Source organism: Sceloporus undulatus, chromosome 3 (genome assembly GCF_019175285.1).
Source record: "Sceloporus undulatus isolate JIND9_A2432 ecotype Alabama chromosome 3, SceUnd_v1.1, whole genome shotgun sequence".
NCBI lineage: Eukaryota > Metazoa > Chordata > Lepidosauria > Squamata > Phrynosomatidae > Sceloporus > Sceloporus undulatus.
This window is the reverse complement of record NC_056524.1, coordinates 53,202,232-53,221,201: the sequence shown is the minus strand read 5'-3', so window position 1 is coordinate 53,221,201 and position 18,970 is coordinate 53,202,232. Positions and strand designations below refer to the sequence as shown.

Here is an 18,970-nt window from a genome sequence, read left to right as displayed (position 1 = left end):
CCATCGCATCTACTTGAGTGACATGTGAGATGAAACCAGGATAAGGGCAGGAGAGGCATGATTACAGCACTGCTTAAATGCAATTGCTAGTCAGCAAATATTGGCAAGAAAATCAGTTTACTTCTATCACTCCTTGGAAAAAGTAGGATGGAGAACAGAATGAGAGATCCCCTATTAATCAGAAAACTTTGGGGCTGCAGCACAATTGCCATGCAGTAAAACCCATGGAATTCGTGACACTTACTTCTGACGTAGCTTAGTAAGGGTACAATACAAATCTGTTACTCCTTTTTTAAGGACATCATATTTCTCAAACACAGATGTAACATTTTAAACACATAGCGGGGATGAAAGAGATGCATTTGCGCTGGGGGGGGGGGGACTCGGTTTATTTGCTAGTCCTTCCAAATCTTCTTTATGACTCTGACGTGCAGAGTACTATCTTTGCATGATTTGCAAAGATCTACGGTATTCTATCCTGAAATCTAAGAAGATTAGTAGACCACTCACAATCAAAATGAAAAGTAGGCATCTGGAAAATACTGCTTTGAAAAAAAAAAAAATTGTGATGGGATCAAACCTGGCTGGAGCTCCTTGGGGAAAGTGCTTTGTGTGAAATACAGGAAATAAATTGCTTTCCCCCCTTCAGCGTCCATTATGAGCAAAGTCAGTAATGCATACAAAACCATTTTATAAACTTGTTATAAAGACTCACTTCAGAGCCTGAGAGAAATGCTTATACATAATAAAAGTGTTTCACTGCAATCTGCTTTCTTCCTTATGGAAATGCTTTAGATAGCTGATTTATAAACATAGCTTTAAGTATGCCATAATTACATAAACTGGAAATATTTGAATAAATTTATGCATCAATTTAATACAGTAAGAGTGTTTTATTACATATTCAAGATTGTTACATATTCATGGCTCATTGAACAAAGAAACATCACGTTCTTTTATTTCTTAATACAAACGTAACTTCAAGCAATAAACAGAGGGAAAAGTGCTGAAATGATGAACTCCTCCCCATAGTATTAGACAGACAAAATGTACCCTTTAAAATCTAGATGACTCTTAGAATGTCCACATGCTGAAAAGATCTTTTTTGTTAAAAAGAGAGGGGAGGGAGGATTGTGATTGCAAGCTTCAGAAGCTGAAGGCAGACAGTGCTGAGTGGATACTTGCTAGAAAACAGGGGAGGAAGAACTTGCTTTACTTTACATCGTTTAGTCAGAATTTTTCCCTGATCAGAACTGGCACGGACTAGATGGGCGGCATGTTCTGATGGAATATAAGGCATCAGGTTGCCTTGGTTTTCCACTCCCATCAATTTTGTTTTGACTGGCAGCTCTATAGGAAATACTACATATTTGGATCATGGAATCAGATGAGATGAGATTTTAATAAAAAGACTGAAACATTCAAACAGTTACCATTTGGTCTACACAGTTTAACTTTGAACTGGTAAAGTATAACTGATAGCTGTATGCATTTGCAAGATTTTAACTGTGCAAGTGTACATTTTTGTTTGTTTGTTTGTTTGTTTTAATGCAGTGGTTCTCAAATGGTGGATTGGGAAAACCCTAGGAGTACAACACTTAGAGGCTCTGATCCCGGTCCTCCTCTCTTCCCAAACTTTTTATGCGTATAACTTTACAGATGTATTGGTCATACTGAATTACTTAAATTAAACTGTTTTAATTTGAGTGTGTTATTTCCTTATAAAATTTTTAAAATATAATATACATGAGGTGCAAAAGAAATGCACACACTAATATAAAATATTTTTATACATATATATGTTGGTAGGGGCATAATAATGGTTGCGCCCGGAAGCTAATAGGCAGCCAGTGGAGAGATTTTAATATAGGTGTTATGTGGTCCAATCTCGGAGTACCTGTTATCAATCTGGCTGCTGCATTCTGAACTAGCTGTAGCTTCCGAACCTGGTACAAAGGTAGCCCCATGTAGAGCGCATTACAGAAATCCAAGCGAGAGGTTACCAGTGCATGTACTATAGTTTCAAGGTTCTTTCTGTCTAGACAGGGGCGCAGCTGGCGTATCAGCCGAAGCTGGTATCAAGCACTCCTGGCCATCGCATCTACTTGAGATGACAATTGTAGAGATGAAACCAGGATAAAGGGCAGGAGAGGCATGGATTACAGCATCCTGCTTAAATGCATATGCTAGTCAGCAAATATTGGCAAGAAAAATCAGTTTACTTCTATCACTCCTTGGGAAAAAGTAGGATGGAGAAAAGAATGAGAAGAATCCCATATTAATCAGAAAACTTTGGGGCTGCAGCACAATTGCCATGCAGTAAAACCCATGGAATTCAGTGACACTTACTTCTGAGTAAGCTTAGTAAGGAGTACAATACAAATCTGTTACTCCTTTTTTAAAGGACATCATTATTTCCTCAAACACAGATGTACACATTTTAACACATAGCAGGGAATGAAAGAGATGCATTTGCGCTGGGGGGGGGGGGGGACTCGGTTTCATTTGCTAGTCCTTCCAAAATCTTCATTTATGACTCTGACTGTGCAGAGTACTATCTTTGCATGATTTGAACAGATCTACGGTATCTTCTATCCTGAAATCTCAAGAGATTAGTAAGACCACTCACAATCAAAATGAAAAGTTAGGCATCTGGAAAATACTGCTTCTGAAAAAAAAAATTGTGATGGGATCAAACCTAGGCTGGAAGCCTTCCTTGGAAAGTGCTTTGTGCTTGAAATACAGGAAATAAATTGCTTTCCCCCCTTCAGCGTCCATTATGAGCAAAGTCAGTAATGCATACAAAACCATTTTATAAACTTGTTATAAAGACTCACTTCAGAGCCTGAGAAAGAAAATGCTTATACATAATAAAATGTGTTTCACTGCAATCTGCTTCTTCTTCCTTATGAAATGCTTTAGAATAGCTGATTTATAAAACATAGCTTTTAAAGTATGCCATAATTACATAAACTGATAATATTTTGAATAAATTTATAGCAATCAAGTTAACTACAGTAAGAGTGCTTTTATTACATATTCAAGATTGTTACATATTTAATGGCTCATTGAACAAAGAAACAATCACTGTTTCTTTTATTTTCTTAATACAAACAGTAACTTCAAGCAATAAAAAGAGGGAAAAGTGCTGAAATGATGAACTATCATCCCCATAGTATTAAGTAACAGACAAAATGTACCCCTTTAAAATCTAGATGACTCTTAGAATTGTCCACATGCTGAAAATGATCTTTTTTGTTAAAAAGAGAGGGGAGAGGAAGGATGTGAATTGCAAGCTTCAGAAGCTGAAGGCAGACAGTGCTGAAGTGGCATCCTTTGCTAGAAAACAGGGGAGGAAGAACTTGCTTTACTTTACCATCAGTTTAGCTCAGAATTTTTCCCTGATCAGAACTGCACTGTGACTAGATGGGCAGGCATGTTCTGATGGAAATATTAAGGCATCAGAGTTGCCTTGGTCTTTCCACTCCCATCAATTTCTGTTGTGACTGGCACAGCTCTTGCATAGGAAATACTAAAATATTTGGATCATGGAATCAGATGATGATGATGATTTTTAATAAAAGACTGAATTCATAACAGATTACCATTTGGTCTACACAGTTAAAACTTTGACTTGGTATCAAGTATAACTGATAGCTGCTATGTAGTATTTGCAAGATTTTCACTGTGCAAGTGTACATTTTTGTTTGTTTGTTTGTTTGTTTAATGCAGTGGTTCTCAAATGGTGGATTGGGAAACCCTAGGAGTACAACACTTAGAGGCTCTGATCCCTCCTCCTCCTCTTCCCAAACTTTTTATGCGTAAACTTTACAGATGTATTGAGTTCAATACTGAATTACTTAAATTAAACTGTTTTAATTTGAGTGATGTTATTTCCTTATAAAATTTTAAAATATTAATATACATGAAGGTGCAAAAGAAAATGCACACACTAAATAAAAATATTTTTATTCATATAATATGTTGAATGGTAGGGGCATAATATTCTTATACAGATGTAAAGGGGGGTCCCATGGGTAAAAAGTTTGAGTACAACTGTTTTAATGGGAGGGGGAAAACAGATTTCCTCTAGTTCTATGGGCTGAAAAGTCCTATGCAAAAGTCAGGGCTACATGCAACTGCATTCACATTGCTGGCAAGTCTAGTGAACATCCAGCATTTTTTTTTTTTTTTTTTTAAAAAGTGCCCCTTTGTGCTGGTGGTTTTGTTTCCAAGAGTAAATTCTACCTCAAGACGTGTAGCAAAGCAAAATTCAAATTGTGAGGACATTTGGGGGGGGGGGGCTTTATAGCTTGGTGAGGCACTCTTGCTCTCTGGAAGAGAATTCTAAATGCCCTTCCCTGAAATGCCATTCCCAGGATTTTATAGGATGGAACCATGAATCATAGTCCTATAGGAGCAGGCCAACATAGCTAGAAACTTGGAATCCAGAAATAAGAACATCCTTCCATTAGAGCTCTCTAGTAACTAAAATATAGACGCATACTGCCTCTGCTACTGGAAGAGATATGTAACCATTGTCCATACACAATAACTATGCAAGGGATGAACAATGAGAAAGCAATCCTGCAAATGATAATGGATAGATGACACTATAACCATTGTAAAAAAAAAAAGGTCAGTTATGTGTAGGCCTGGACTTTACTTAGGAGTTTTTAAAATTTGGGATTTATATTATATTATTAGTTTTGGTAGTTTTTATCCTACAAAATTATGTAGCCACAGCTTTTAACAATAAAGTGTACTGACACAATGGAAAATTTATAGATTCTATGTGTAAGCTTGTGGTTATTGCTTGGTAATTTTAGCTGTGGCGCTGTAATGGTAACAAATTGTGAATCTGGGTTAGGATTTAATAATTAAAAAACAACTTTGAATTATTTCTGGAAAGCAACTAGAAGTTTGAAAAACCTTAGAAATATGATCATTGTGTTGAGACTCTAATTTTTATATTGTTTTTTGAGTTATTTCCAGGTAGATAAGTTTATCATTTCAGTAGCAGGGGTGGACAATTCCAAAATTATATTCATAACACTGAGTAGGGAAATAAAATACAAGATTAATAAAGTAATGAATTAATAGTGCTATCAAGGTTTATTTTGTCGTCTCAAAACCAATGGAATTATGATTTAACATTTCTCTAAAATGGCGTGACATTAATGGGAGAAAAAAATAGTTCACATCTAATTAACAACTATGGCAGTTTCTCAGTGTTCCCATCTACAAATAACTCTGCTGCTTGCTGCTTGGCAATTCTGCTATAGTCTGACATGTGTAGTATAATCTGAACAAAGTAACAATTGAATCTACATATGGTGAAATTTAGTACAATCTGGAAGACTTGTACCAGAATAAGGATTACACTGAAGAAGAAATTATAAAGTAATTTAAGAACCCATATTGAAACTGGTACTATTTATTCTTTTCTCATTTGTTGATAGCATGCTGAACGTGATCTATCGAACTTCCAGTAGTAGATGGTAACATACATGGACAAGAGTTTGTCCACAGAAAATACATATGTGTGCACGTACACACACATACATCTATTCATCCAGAAAGCTAGCATGTCAGGAAGAGGTTCAAGGCTACAATCCTCTAACATACAGTAATTCTCTACATGTTTTCCTTCATTTCACCATATAAGTCCCGTGCCAGTGCCTGAAATAGTACAATTAAGTGTTAGTTTTTCTTCTCCAGAGAGCAGTATTTGTACAGGAGGTATGAACTGCCAAGTTAGAGAAGCCACTAGACTGTCCAGGGTCACAAAATCTTAATTATATTGAATTGACTTTAGAAAAAGAGATTTTTTTTTTGTAATTGGTCCAAAACATGCTGCAGAAATAATCCGGTTTGAGACCACTTTAACTGTCCTGGCTCAGTGCTAGGGAATTCTGGGAATTCTAGTTTATTGTGGCACCAGAGCTCTATGACAGAGAAGGCTAAATGTCTCACAAAACTACAGTTCCCCAGCATTGAGCCAGGGCAGTTAAAGTGGTCTCAAACTGGATTATTTCTGCAGTGTGCTTTGGAGCATTGTGAAGAACTCTGTAATAAAAATGAGTCCATGTGGAGCATCAGTGAATTAAGCTAGCTGAACATGAAAAAATAACAAAAGCCTGTAAATAAAAGTGTAATGTCAATCAAAATAACAATTTCCAAAAGTACATGGTAGAAGTGGACAATGCACAGAAAAAGGCAACCAACAGATTGAAGGCTACCTATAAAAGATTATAATATATGGTATTTTCAGTTTAGAAAAAAACACTAGGTAAGAATGGCAAGAAAAGAAGCATATAAAAGTGTGAGAGGGAGAAGCAGTTTTCTGAATGGTGGGAGATTCAAGTCATAAAAAAAGTACATCTTCACAAAATAGTTATTTAACTGTGATTTTTTTTAACCACAAGATGCAATGACAGCTGCCAATTTGGACAACTTCAGAAGGGCATTAGACATATGCACAGAGGAAAAGACTATTGATAGCTATTATGGATTTCATCTCTGAGAATAATGATGTTTGACTTTTTAAAGGTGGTATGTTCAGAGATGTATTATTCATGACAGCGGACTGTCCTCTTAGCTGAGAACTGTAGTGCAACATACACAGAGGGTACCAGCTTTGGAAAAATGCCACTCTATCTGAAGATACTTTAAAAAGTGTGAAAGCAGTGTTACAGTCATCTAAACATGATCTTTTATAGAATACAACTTTTCCTCCAAAGGTCTTCTTTGTGACCAAGGCAAAAAAGAACCACACAGTTAGAAATATGAATTAAACAATCAGAAACACTTCCTCAGATTTCAACATTTTCTGGTTGCACATTTTCATGCTGTGCCATTTCTGGATACTGCCTCACATCTGGTAACTTTTGTCTTACCTTTTGGCTTCTGAGCACTTATAAATGCTTTAAAATAATTAATGATAAATAATAAACCCTTCCTTCCCCCGTGTGTTTGTGTGTGTGTGAGTGATGTTTAGAAGATATGATTTTGGCAGGTCTAGCTTTTTATTTGTAAATTTGATATTGTATTTTATTGTATTGTGCTGTTTTGCTGCTGGCTGTATTGAGATATGCATTGTTATTGTTATGTACTGAGATTTGTATTGATGTTTACTGTACTGAAATGTATTGCTATATGCTATTGCTATTGTGATGTATTGAGATTTGTATTGATATTTGTTGTACTGAGATATGCATTGTTATGTTATTGTTATGTGAATCTGTTGTAAACCGCCTTGATTAAGTTTTTAGAAGGGCGGTATACAAATAAACCTTATTATTATTATTATTATTATTATTATTATTATTGTTTGAATTTTTTACTTGTAAAACACTGATGGAGAATATATAAAGAAATGATGATCCTGAAAGATCCTGAAAGACTCTGAAAGTTTGTGCTTCCCAATGCTTAGTTTCATAAAACGAATGCAGTACACACACAGACAGACATGAAGCACAATTTCACTAACTGTTGAAGAAGGCTTCTTTCTTTAATGCAGCTAACAAAATTATTTACACACTGCTGTTTACACAATGAAGAAACATTCGCTTTCTAGAGCTTATAAATATGCAAACTTGGAGAAGTCTCTATTCTGTAAGTTTTTCCCTCCCTGCCTCCACTGCTCCTTAGTAACCTGTTCAGATAGCAAAATTCCAGTCTTTTTTTATATATATTTTAAATGTGCCAAGACTAACAATCTGTGGATTTCAAGGGAAACAAGTCCCAGCATGAATTTGCCCCATTTTCTGCTACTGCAAGGTATAGAGAGAATGAAATTATTCATTAGGACTCCTATTGCTAGACATTTCTTCCTACAGATCTGTTACACTGTAAAATATATCATTTATCTTACAATTTTAACACTGTACTTGTAATAGTAATCCATCACAAGTCAATATGCTTCTCTGAATAAAGATGGAAAAAAGGATCTAGCTTCCAGCTATTGAAACTCAACAAGACTGGTCATATCTATTTTGGGCTTAATATATATGTTTATGTCCTAAGAAGCCCTCACTAAAATTTACAGTTAATGTTCCCTTCACAGCCAGCTATTCAAAGGCAGCCTCTTTGGGTTGGATACAGTTATTTTACTCAGCCCTGTGAATTGATCAAGGGCTTGTCTACACCAGTAAAAAATGCCACATTCAACCTGAAGGCAGTGCTGGTAGTCACAACATATGGTGAATTCCAGGGAGGACCCATGGTTTTCAGCCCTTAACCTGACTTTACTCTGAAATAAATAAAGTTGGGGAAAACCCCAGAGTTTCCAGGAAACCATTAAGTGCCTCTGGTTCTCTGTCTAAGGGAACAACTTGATTGGGGCAGATTTAGCTGATCCTTTTGTCCACAAACCAAGAGCTACACCATTCCCTTATGCTGCGCTGAGTAGTGCAGGGAAGAAGGTGGACTTCCTTTGGAGCTGCTGCAGCTCCAGTGCTCCTTCACCAGCCGAGCAGCTTCCTGTGAATGCCTACCCAGCACATTTCTGCTTCTGCTGAGGTCAGAACAGGCTGCCTGTGCAATCAATGAGGATGGTGTTGAGTGACCCCCCTATCACATGGCTAGATGCCTCCTGGAGGTGTCCAGCCATGTAATTTTGCCTATTCTTCCTAGATCATATGGCTGGATGTCTCCAGGAGGCATCCAACCATGCAGTCTCATCCTCCACATCACTGGCTATGACATCTCCAGAAGGCTGAGAATTTCCAGACATCACTTGGCAGGAAGTTGGTGAATGCACTTATCTGAGACTTGCTGACATTCTGCCAGGTTGCACACATTCTATGTCTCACAAAACTAATGTTCCCGGAATTCCCCAGCATTGACTCAAGGCAGTTAAAGAAGTCTCAGACTGGATTATTTTTGCAGTGTGTTTTGGAACTATGACAAAAAGATAATAGCAGAAAATGTCCACTATGAGAGGGAACAATGGAGCAGAATATTTTCTGGTAATTTCATTGTGGGTTGTTGAGTATTGTGAATATATTCTAATGGTTACCAAAATTGTTAACATATATTCAGATGGTTCTCGTATTCATTATGAATAGCTTCAAAAACAAAGCAATTTTCAAAGAATATTGTCAGCCCTCGGTACCCATAGATTCTTTATCTGTGAATTTAAGCATTTATGACTTGAAAATATTATTTGGGACATATTTTATGCAAAGTTCATACTTTTTCTTGCACAGAAAATAGGATTATTTTCTGCACATTTTTTACACACACACACACACACGTGTGAATAAGTCCAGTACTGTAAATATTTTCACACTCCAGGAGTCTCCTTATCAAAGTTTCCTGACACATTTTTGACCAATTTTTAAAAAATTATCAAATATTGTTTCAAAGAGTAGAAGCTGTGGTAGGAGAAGTGTCCAGAACTGCAGGATGGGACTGCCAATTGGAACCAGCAAACAGGAAGAAGATCCAGGGTAAGAGGCCATTGTAAGTCCTTTCATTGAAATTTGGGGGCAATGACTTGATGATTTGAAAGAAGAAGTAAGAAATGTGTAATCCTCCAGATATTGTGAGACTACAACTCTCATCACGATTTATAAGTAATTATCTGGAGGGCTACAAGTTGACTCACCCTGATGTAAGTGGAAAGCATTGGTATGTCAGTCTTTATACTGAGTTAGTCCACGTGAAGGAACAGTGGCCTAATTTACATGCATTTTGGTGTAACTTACTGCCTATGGTGATATAGAAAGTGATCCCCCCAAAAAGTTAACAGGAGAAATGAGGCTATTGTTACAGATGAAGGAAACAATCATCTACCGTTAATTGGCCTGCTTGTGTAGACAAGATCGTATACATTTGACTGATCAATATAATGACATTTTTTTAGCTGATTCTATCACTGATTGTAGCTTACTGTGGGCAGATAGGGTGAAGTGACGGGAAGTAAATGGAAATATATTTCCAGCTCATTACTGGGAAGTGTGGTAAAAAGAGAGAAAAATATTACTGTCAAGCAACCACCGGCATCTAAAAAATAAGAGGAGGGTGCAGTTCAGGGCTAGACAACCCAGGAAGTAGAATTCTTTTGTGCATGCAGGCACTGTACATTGAGAGTGTGAACTCTCCTAGCACCTATTTTGGTGTGAGCAAACTCCCTCTGGCACAAATTCTTAATATGGCGAAAAACAGCAAAAGGAGCAAGAACAACTGTTCAATTTCTAAGCCAGAGAAAACTCCTACAAATGCATGGAAAGCATTAGATTTCTAGGCTGTACATTACTTTTCTGAATCTTAGAATTAGTCCATAACATAGTTTATCACAGTGAATTATATTATAAATTAATAAAGCTACAATACAATACCTTAATAACATATGCCTTGGGCACAATTACTTCTTATCTAACCATGAAAATTACATATATATTTTTTTTGGTGATCTTTTGAAAAAGGTAGGGGTACAAAAATGTCACAGTTTTGGTCAACTAAAGATATATAGTCAGAAACATTTTTGCAGTAACATATTATCTCTATTAATATGTCATTAATAAAAGAACTCAGTAAATCAATTTCACTGTATTAAGCATACAACAAAAACAACACCCTACCAAGGAAAGCTACTCAGCATGGTTAAGAATATGGATTACAGTAGGAACCACTGAGATGACTGAAATCAATCACTGGAATTTATTAGCATTTATTTCTCAATAGACATTTTTGACTACATTGTATAGTATGCTTTAGTATCACTGAAATTAAACTCTTGAAGAATTTATCATATTCATTTCCATGAGAATGAGCCTAGTAAAACTAGTGTAATCTGGATCCAACATAAGAGCTATATTATACAAGGAAGTCACTAATTTCTGTGCTGCAGAGAGGATGGTCAAGAACTGATATACAGAAAGACTTACCCATGAAGTTGAGATAACCTTCTCCTCCAAGTGCATGAGTAATGAGTCGGATCATTTTATGTATCTGTATGCCTCGATCAATAATTGGAGTAAGAGGTGTGAGAATACTCATATGGTTATACATTTCTGCATCCATCAGCCGAAATGCCAAAGTCTTATCACCAACAAGGGCCTGTGTTGATAAATAAATGAGGGGGTAAAAAAATCTTACATATTCTCCAGTTAACATTTGAAGATAGGAATATGGTATCCAATTTCAAACAGTTCAGAGTACATAATACAGTCAACCCTCCTTATCCACAGAATTTTTATCCATGGATTCAAGCATCCACAGACTGAAAATTTATAAATTCCAAATAGCAAACCTTGGTTTTCCATTTTATATAAGGAAGATCATTTTGCTATGTCATTATATTTAATGGGACTTGAGCATTCACAGATTTTGTTATCCATGGGGGATCCTGGATCCAAACCCCAGTGGTTAACAAGGATCATCTGTATTACGTAATAATACTTAACAGTACTCAAATTATTTCTAAAGAGCCTGAGCCAAATAACTGAGTATTTAACTTATATGAACACAGCAACAAACATAAATGTATTATTTCTGCCATTACTATGACACATGCAATCATTCCATTAAGCACAGTAGCAAATAGAGCAAAGCATAGTACTGCCAATAAAATGTGCTGCCAACATTTTAAGCAAGTTTAAGGTTTTGATTCAGGTGGGCAATGATAATTCAAGTTTAAGACTACTTCATTTACAGTTTCTGCATGACCATAAGATATATAAATGAGTATCTCACATACCTCAAAAGATTAATGTCTTTTTACAGATTCAGATTGGTCTACACAAATAAAAGTTTAATTTATAGCTCAAATCACACCAACATAAAACCAAGATGGTGCAGTTAAGACTGTTGGACTAGACTGGAAAGATTCAAATTCAAATCTCTGATCTATCACTAAGCTAGCTGGGTCATCAGAGGTAATCTCTCAAATTAACTACTTCACATTGTTACTATGAAAATATACACAGCACATAAAATACGCTGCTTTGAACTCTTGGTGGGAATAGTGAGATTACACTAATTATATTATCCTCATTCTTTTTCCTCCACCTTCTTATTTTTAAAAGTAAATAACTGATGTGGGTAATACTTAATAAAAAAGATTAAAATATTAAAAAGCATTTTAAAAACCCAAAATATTTAAAGAAAACAAAACTCCAAAGATAGCTCCCCAAACCCCAGATTAAAGGATAGGAACTTTCCTTTTATTGCCTTCGTTCCTACTCACCTCATATGATGACTGGATGTGGCCAGATCTTTCTATATGCATCAAAACTCCCTCAAGACCACCCTAAATACCACCCTTCAAATATGGTACAGTCTCTGCCACCTCAACTGGAAGGAGTGAATGAACAGTTCCCCCACTCTGTTTCCCGTTTGTCATTGTAGTAAGCACAGGATTTCTATGGAGTACAGTGCAAGAAGTAGAGATTTCCATTGGGATAGCTCTCAACAAGATACTGGCTATAGGATGATTTCTCACGTTCCCCCCCCCCAAACATGGAGGACACGCAGCTTTCCAGATGTCTGCTGTCTTATACAAAAGAGGCAAGTTCTCCTTTTTCCCACCTCAACTTTTGCTTCATATATACCCTGATGAAGTGTTCTCAATTGTCTTAATACAGGTATTGACCAGCTATGGTCTTGGGATTTTTTTTATAAATCAACATGGTTTCTTTTGATTTGATTTTACTTCAAAATGGGTATCATATATGTCTGCTTATGGGTTTATATGGGCTTACTACAAATGGGTAGTTTAATATATAAGAAGCACCTGATATAAATGCTAAATGCTTCTGCTCTGTCGCAGATGATCACTGATGATCACCAGTTTATTTGCTCTGACCTACATCCAGTTATTATTATGAAAGCAGTTCCTGTTTGAGCAACATAACTTTTCTATCCAATCTTTCTCCTTCCACTCCAATTGATGCCCCAAAATTCTATTCCAAAGGGACCCTAGCTCTCTGGAGTAAAATTGGATCTGGTTTGGAGCAATATAGGGAGGGGGACAATCCAACTGGTGCAGGATATAAGCCCATAAGCAGACAGATATGATTGGATTTCACCCTTTGACTTTCTATTGCTGATAACCTTTGAGAAGTTATAATGAGATTCAGGCTTAGTTGCACTTGCCTGGTAAAATTAATGCCTCATTTAAGTCCCATTGATCTCAATGGGTATCCTTTAAGTATGATTAATTCTGGATCAAACCCAATTAAATATTCACCAGTTACATTCAAAATGTGGACAAGCTACTCCAACAACATTTCAATTTTCTTTTCAAGGCTTATTACAGTACCTGGTCATGACTCTCTGCATATGCAATATATTTCTCTCCATATCGCCTGTTTGTTAGCGTGAATACTATATTTCCCATATCCCAGTCTTCATCCTTAATCTCCTTAATTATCTGTAAAATGAAAAAGAATTACTCACAAGTACTTCTGTTTCTCTTAGGATGTTCCATTCTCCCGCAAGCTTTTCTCTGTCAGTTGTAAAACTAACATTCATATTCAGAGTTTTTCAGAAGATTTGATATGGTAAAAGTATACCAAACAGGATTCGTGTCTCAGCTCTGTAATATGCCACATTTTAAAGCCGATATTTTCCTTTTCTGCCAAAAAAGCTGCCATCTGCTGATTAATAACCATGCATGTCAATGTTATTTAAATTGATTTTCTCTATACTTCAATAAAACAGTGAGGGCTACTTGCCATCATTTTAATGGTTGACTAAATGTAGCAATTTCACCACTAAACCTTCTTGTTCCTTGTTATGCAATACTGCATAAGCCTCTGATGATTGTATTGGCTCTAATTGAACTTTAAAAGAAGAGAAGTTATTTCTGGAGTGTCTCACTGGGGACTTTTACTGTCTGGCATGCAACATAGGAAATGCTTGGAGCAAGTTAAAAATTAATTAAATATCAAAACAAGCTAATTTGCTATTAGACCATGTAAAAATGAAAAGACAGAAATATGTTATTTTGGCATTGCTAAGTTATATAGCAACACAGGATATAGGCAAAATAAATCTGCTGAATGTCAAGTACCATCAGCAGATTTATTTTGAATAATGAATTTGTTTACTTCCGAATCAAATCAGAAACAGAAATATAGTTTCATACGTGAAATATAGCATAGAATTCTTGTTAATACACATAAACACATACTGGTTTATCTGACTGTTTAATTACCTGCAGCATTTGTTTAATTCATAACTCAGTCCTTCATTTATGACAGTCTAGAGGTTGATATTTAGTGCCAAAAGGGTATAAAAGAAGTACCTAATCAAAAGGAGTTTCAGTTTTACTGCATGTTAAGGTCCTGGTGTGCCTGAGACCTTTATGTTTCTCCTTCCTATCATTCACAAGATGGTGAACACAAAACAGCATTAGAAGGAACACGCTCTTGGAAGGAAAATGGGTTATGAATACACTAGAACTGATGCTGATCGAAGAAATACACTATTCCAAGAACTGCAGTATTGCATCTAGTGTAACATTATTAGAAAAAACATGTAAGATGGTATTGCAGCGGTGTGCGTGCCTATGGCATGTGCACCATTCATTCTATTACAGCACGTCTTCAGCATACGCTGAAAGCTGCATACAGTCCACACGTGTATGATACAGGCACACTGTACTAATGTTTTCAGATGCCCTAGTGGCTTGATCAGCACAAGCAACACTTGGCAAAATGGAACCATATTGAGCTGTACAAACCCTTGTGGAAAGCTCTGGCACAAATCCTTTATGGAGCAGAGATCTGGGGCATACCTAGGGTCCCAGGTCTGGAAGTGCTTCAGAACTATTTTTAAGGGCATTACTAGGACTTCCTAGGGACACTCTGGCTGCTATGATTTGTCTCGAAACCTCTGTCCCAACTTTAGAAAGCCAAATAGATAAAAGGATTTTGCATTATTGATTTAAGATCCAAGAGATGCCAACCTCTAGATTACTAAAAAAAAATGTCTTTTGGAACTAAATAATGGACTACCTGTTAATAATTGGGTTCACGGGGCAGCCCAATTAATTACTAAGTATGGGCTTTCAATGAGTGAACTGGCAGGGTTAGATTATCTTGCAAGGAAGGTAAAAATAAATAATACAATATTAGAAGTTACTACCCTTGCAGATTTACATACTGTCCATGAATCCCCATGTGCCCCTTTCTATTATAGTCTCAGACAATTCTGTGATCACCCGGATTATTTCAACAACCTCACTTTCGCCCAGTTGCATCGAGCCTTCACAGACCTGAGGCATAATATGTTTGATTTAGCTGAAAGAGATGGGAGCCTTAAAAAAGTTCTGAAAAATGAACGGAGATGTATTGTTGGCTGCCCCTATTCAGAGGATTTGGTACATTACTTAACCTGTTGCCCTTTGCATAAAGATCCTAGGGAGCGTTTTTTTTACCTTTAATCAATAATAAAATCTTTTCGAACTCTCAAGAAAAAGTACTTTACCTCCTTATGGACACAGATAAATATGTGACCTGGCGCATAGTGTTGTTTGCTCTGGCTGCTAAAAAGACTAGGGAAAAATATATAGCTGAGATTGCTGTTTCCTGTAATGGGGATAATTTGATCTAAAAGGGTCCAACTGTGAATCTTAACATATTCATGTTATCCAGGTTATCCACAATTGTTAATGTTAAACTTTTGCTATTTGGTACAATCTGTTGTATACTGTTTTTATGGAAATTTTATGTGTATTGTAATATTACTTTGATTTTTTGCAATGACCATTGGCCAAAAGCAATAAAGAGAGAGACAGTTGTGGAAAGGGAAGAAGGGATTCTGATAAGTTGACTTGTTCTTTAAAATAATGGATATCTTTTAAAGAGCAGTAAAGGTGAACTTTCTGATGTCACATTTTAAAATATTTAAAGATGAACCTAAGGGAAGGATTAATTTAATTTTATTGTCCTTATTGAGGATGTATTCCCCTGGCCACATGATTCTCATTGTGTACTACAGGCCTACAATCTTATAGAAGTACTTGGATTTACTTTACAAAAAACTATTCTAAAATAAAAACAGAAGTTATAGACTTAGTTTTCTTTTTTATCACTAGAGTGCGACATTGGCAAGCCTTTCATAAAAATATGTTTAGGTGTACTTAAGTCACAAGATTTATAAATATGCAATTAATGTGTCATAAAATCCTTGTCCTACTTCATGTGCATAACAGATATATTTTTAATCTCCATTTTGTCAGGAGTTAAGCTTGCTTTAAGGATTATAAAAATTCAGTCCACAAAACCATGACAAAGTAAGCAAAGCTATCAAATATTATAGCAAAATAATTAGTCACATGTTGGACTTCACGGCAGTAAAATAAAGCTAAGCAATACATGCTAACACAATAGGAGAATCCCTGACCATCTCTCTTCCCTAGCATACACAGAGAAATGGGTGTGAGAAGAATCCAAGTAAGACTGGAAAATTAAGGCTGTCCAGTAAACTTTAAACCCTGATTACAGACATAACACTCTAAATTTTCAACTACGTAAATGGAAAAAGGGAAGGGAAGGAGAAAATGGTCATTCAGACCTGAATCCATTTGTCAGGAATTGCCATGGCCAGTCGATAATCAAATCCACATCCTCCTTCTTTAACTGGGCAGCCAAGAGCTGGCATTCCAGACACATCCTTGGAAGTGGAAAAAAAAAAGATGTTATGAGTAGGAAAATGTCATCAACAGAGATGAGCTGGCTGAGAAATTACAAGAATAGATATGTCACAATAAATCACACAAAACGTAAAATCCCTCCTGTATTAAGATTACATCAAATGAATGTCTGTTTGAAACAGGTATCAGGAAATCAACCTCTAAATTTCCTCCTGCCTGCATCATGAGGGAAAGAAAAGCCTGAAAGAGGAAATAAATGGACAACAAATTTCAAATTTGCAAAATGAAATGATATATGTATATGAAATGAAATACAAAAATTTAATCAAATGACATAATTCTGCTCTCCATTTACATTATTCACAATCAATTATATGCTGGCATAATAGGAATAGAATTTGTAGATGGGTAAAAAAAGAGATCTGCTACTTCTCTATTACATTTTCCTCTCCTATGTGGACATGGAAAAGAATGGAAGAACATGGTGTCAGCTGGAAAATATTCATATTTTTGCCCAAAAAAGGTCATTCTGTTAATTTTATCAGACAGGTCCATATGGAACAGGATTACAAATAGATCTTACTCTAGACAATAGTGTGCTCCTCTCATGTGGCGCCACTCATTCCATTATCATTACATGCAAGCAGAAATTCATACTAGCCATTTGTAATTTACAATATCAATAGTTCCTCCCTCCTCATCTCTTTCCACTATGAGCATGTGGATCAATTCCACATTTTGTATAGAATCTCCCACTAGACAGAAAAAATGATGTATTGAAGTTGAAGTAGTTTTCAATTTAAGTAGAATAAATTGAAGGCACATCTTGTTAAAAAAAATCTTAAATGAGGTAATGCAAACACACTCAACTCTGTTTCATTGGTGGAAATAATGATAACCATATGGTGGCTCAGTGGATGGTAGGCTAATTTTACATGAAATGAACCCCAAAATCAATAAGACAATTCTAAGTTTAATACATCCCATAATTGCTTTACTTCATCAGTTTCTGTTTTAAATACTTGATGTCACTGAGGTCTTATTAATGCTTTTTCTCACAAAGGAGTGGATAAGACAGTACTATAGGCAACAAAGCAACCCTGCCTTCTCCTGTGGCTAATATGAATTTTTACAACCCACATGTCTATGGTAGCACAGTGTTCTGTTTTCTTCTTGAAGCTGCAGTAAAATAGTTGGTGGCAAATAACAATTTGAGCACTTAAGTTCTGACATACTAGGGTCTTATGGATGCTTGAATATACTATGGCAAGGAGTGCATGAGGAGAGGGGATTTCATCTAAGTTACATATAAAATAGTTACACAATGCTAAATAACAGGAGGCAGAAAAATGCCTCCAGAGTTGAGACATAAATCTTTGTTTGAAATAACTGCAAAAGACTTGTCTGAGCTTTTCACTTAAGGTTAGTGCTTCGGAGTTTAATAATTTTCTGGGCCAGCAATATTCTTTTGCACCTAAGAAACATTTCTTGTTGACTATATATATATATTTTAAAAAACATGCACATAGAACTAAACATTACAAAGAATGCTCATAATAAATGTGAAGTTGGGCAAACATTTAATTTATCACAGAACGGAATTTTCAGTAATGCATATATTAGCACATAGTTACTTTGGTAATATTAATTGTAAGCTTCATGAAAGAATCTGCTTCTGTCAACTAAACCATACTACTTGCCGTCTGCTAGAACTAGATTCTTCATAAAATGATGCTAAAAATTAACATGCATACTGAAAAAGTGATTGGGCTGACAGCATGCTAAAATCTACATCATAATCTTATGAATGTCTACTCAAAAGCGAGCACCACTGAGTTCTTCCTGGCAAATCAGAATTGTGGCCTAAATGAGATGGAATTTATCTTGTAACAAAGTATTCAATCCACTCCAAGGTGAGTGTATTTAATGACAGTAATTTAAATGGAAGAGTCTTAAGCACACATTTAACTCTTCAATTGAAATCAATGAGATTTAAAATAAAGTGCAGGGGCTGGGATCATGCTTAACGATAAGTAGGTTGAAGTTAATGTAACTGTAATTGATTATTGATTCACTTATATAATGTCTTTCAAATAATAAAACCAGATAGGAGTAATAATCTCAACATGTATTCAAAGAATTACCTCTGCTATTGTTATGCATTCTGGATGCAGGAAATGTATCATGTAGTTTGCCAACATTAGGTATGCCAAAGCATCTTCATCAACATGCATACCAAAATACTCATTGTAATCTCCACTAAAGGCTTCACCTGTCAAGAAAAAAAAGTAATTACAAAAACAATTACAATAATCTCAGGTTTAGGAAGTCAAATCGGCAGGACACAGTTCGGAATTTTCA

At 35.9% G+C, this 18,970-nt stretch overlaps 1 protein-coding gene across 4 annotated transcripts in view; it reads right to left on the bottom strand.

Annotated features, from left to right (window-relative positions):
- Positions 1-18,970, bottom strand: part of GBE1 (1,4-alpha-glucan branching enzyme 1) — a 293,313-nt gene that overhangs the window by 52,916 nt on the left and 221,427 nt on the right. For all 4 annotated transcript variants that reach the window (XR_006103177.1, XR_006103178.1, XM_042461049.1 and 1 more), the window contains exons 9-12: positions 18,754-18,881; positions 16,531-16,629; positions 13,271-13,381; positions 10,896-11,067 (exon numbers count right to left, since the gene is read on the bottom strand). Coding sequence is in view for 2 of the 4 variants with exons in the window: in XM_042461049.1 (XP_042316983.1) it covers positions 10,896-11,067; positions 13,271-13,381; positions 16,531-16,629; positions 18,754-18,881 (510 nt within the window). In the remaining 2 variants the exon portion in view is untranslated. The remainder of the gene's footprint in view (positions 1-10,895; positions 11,068-13,270; positions 13,382-16,530; positions 16,630-18,753; positions 18,882-18,970) is intronic.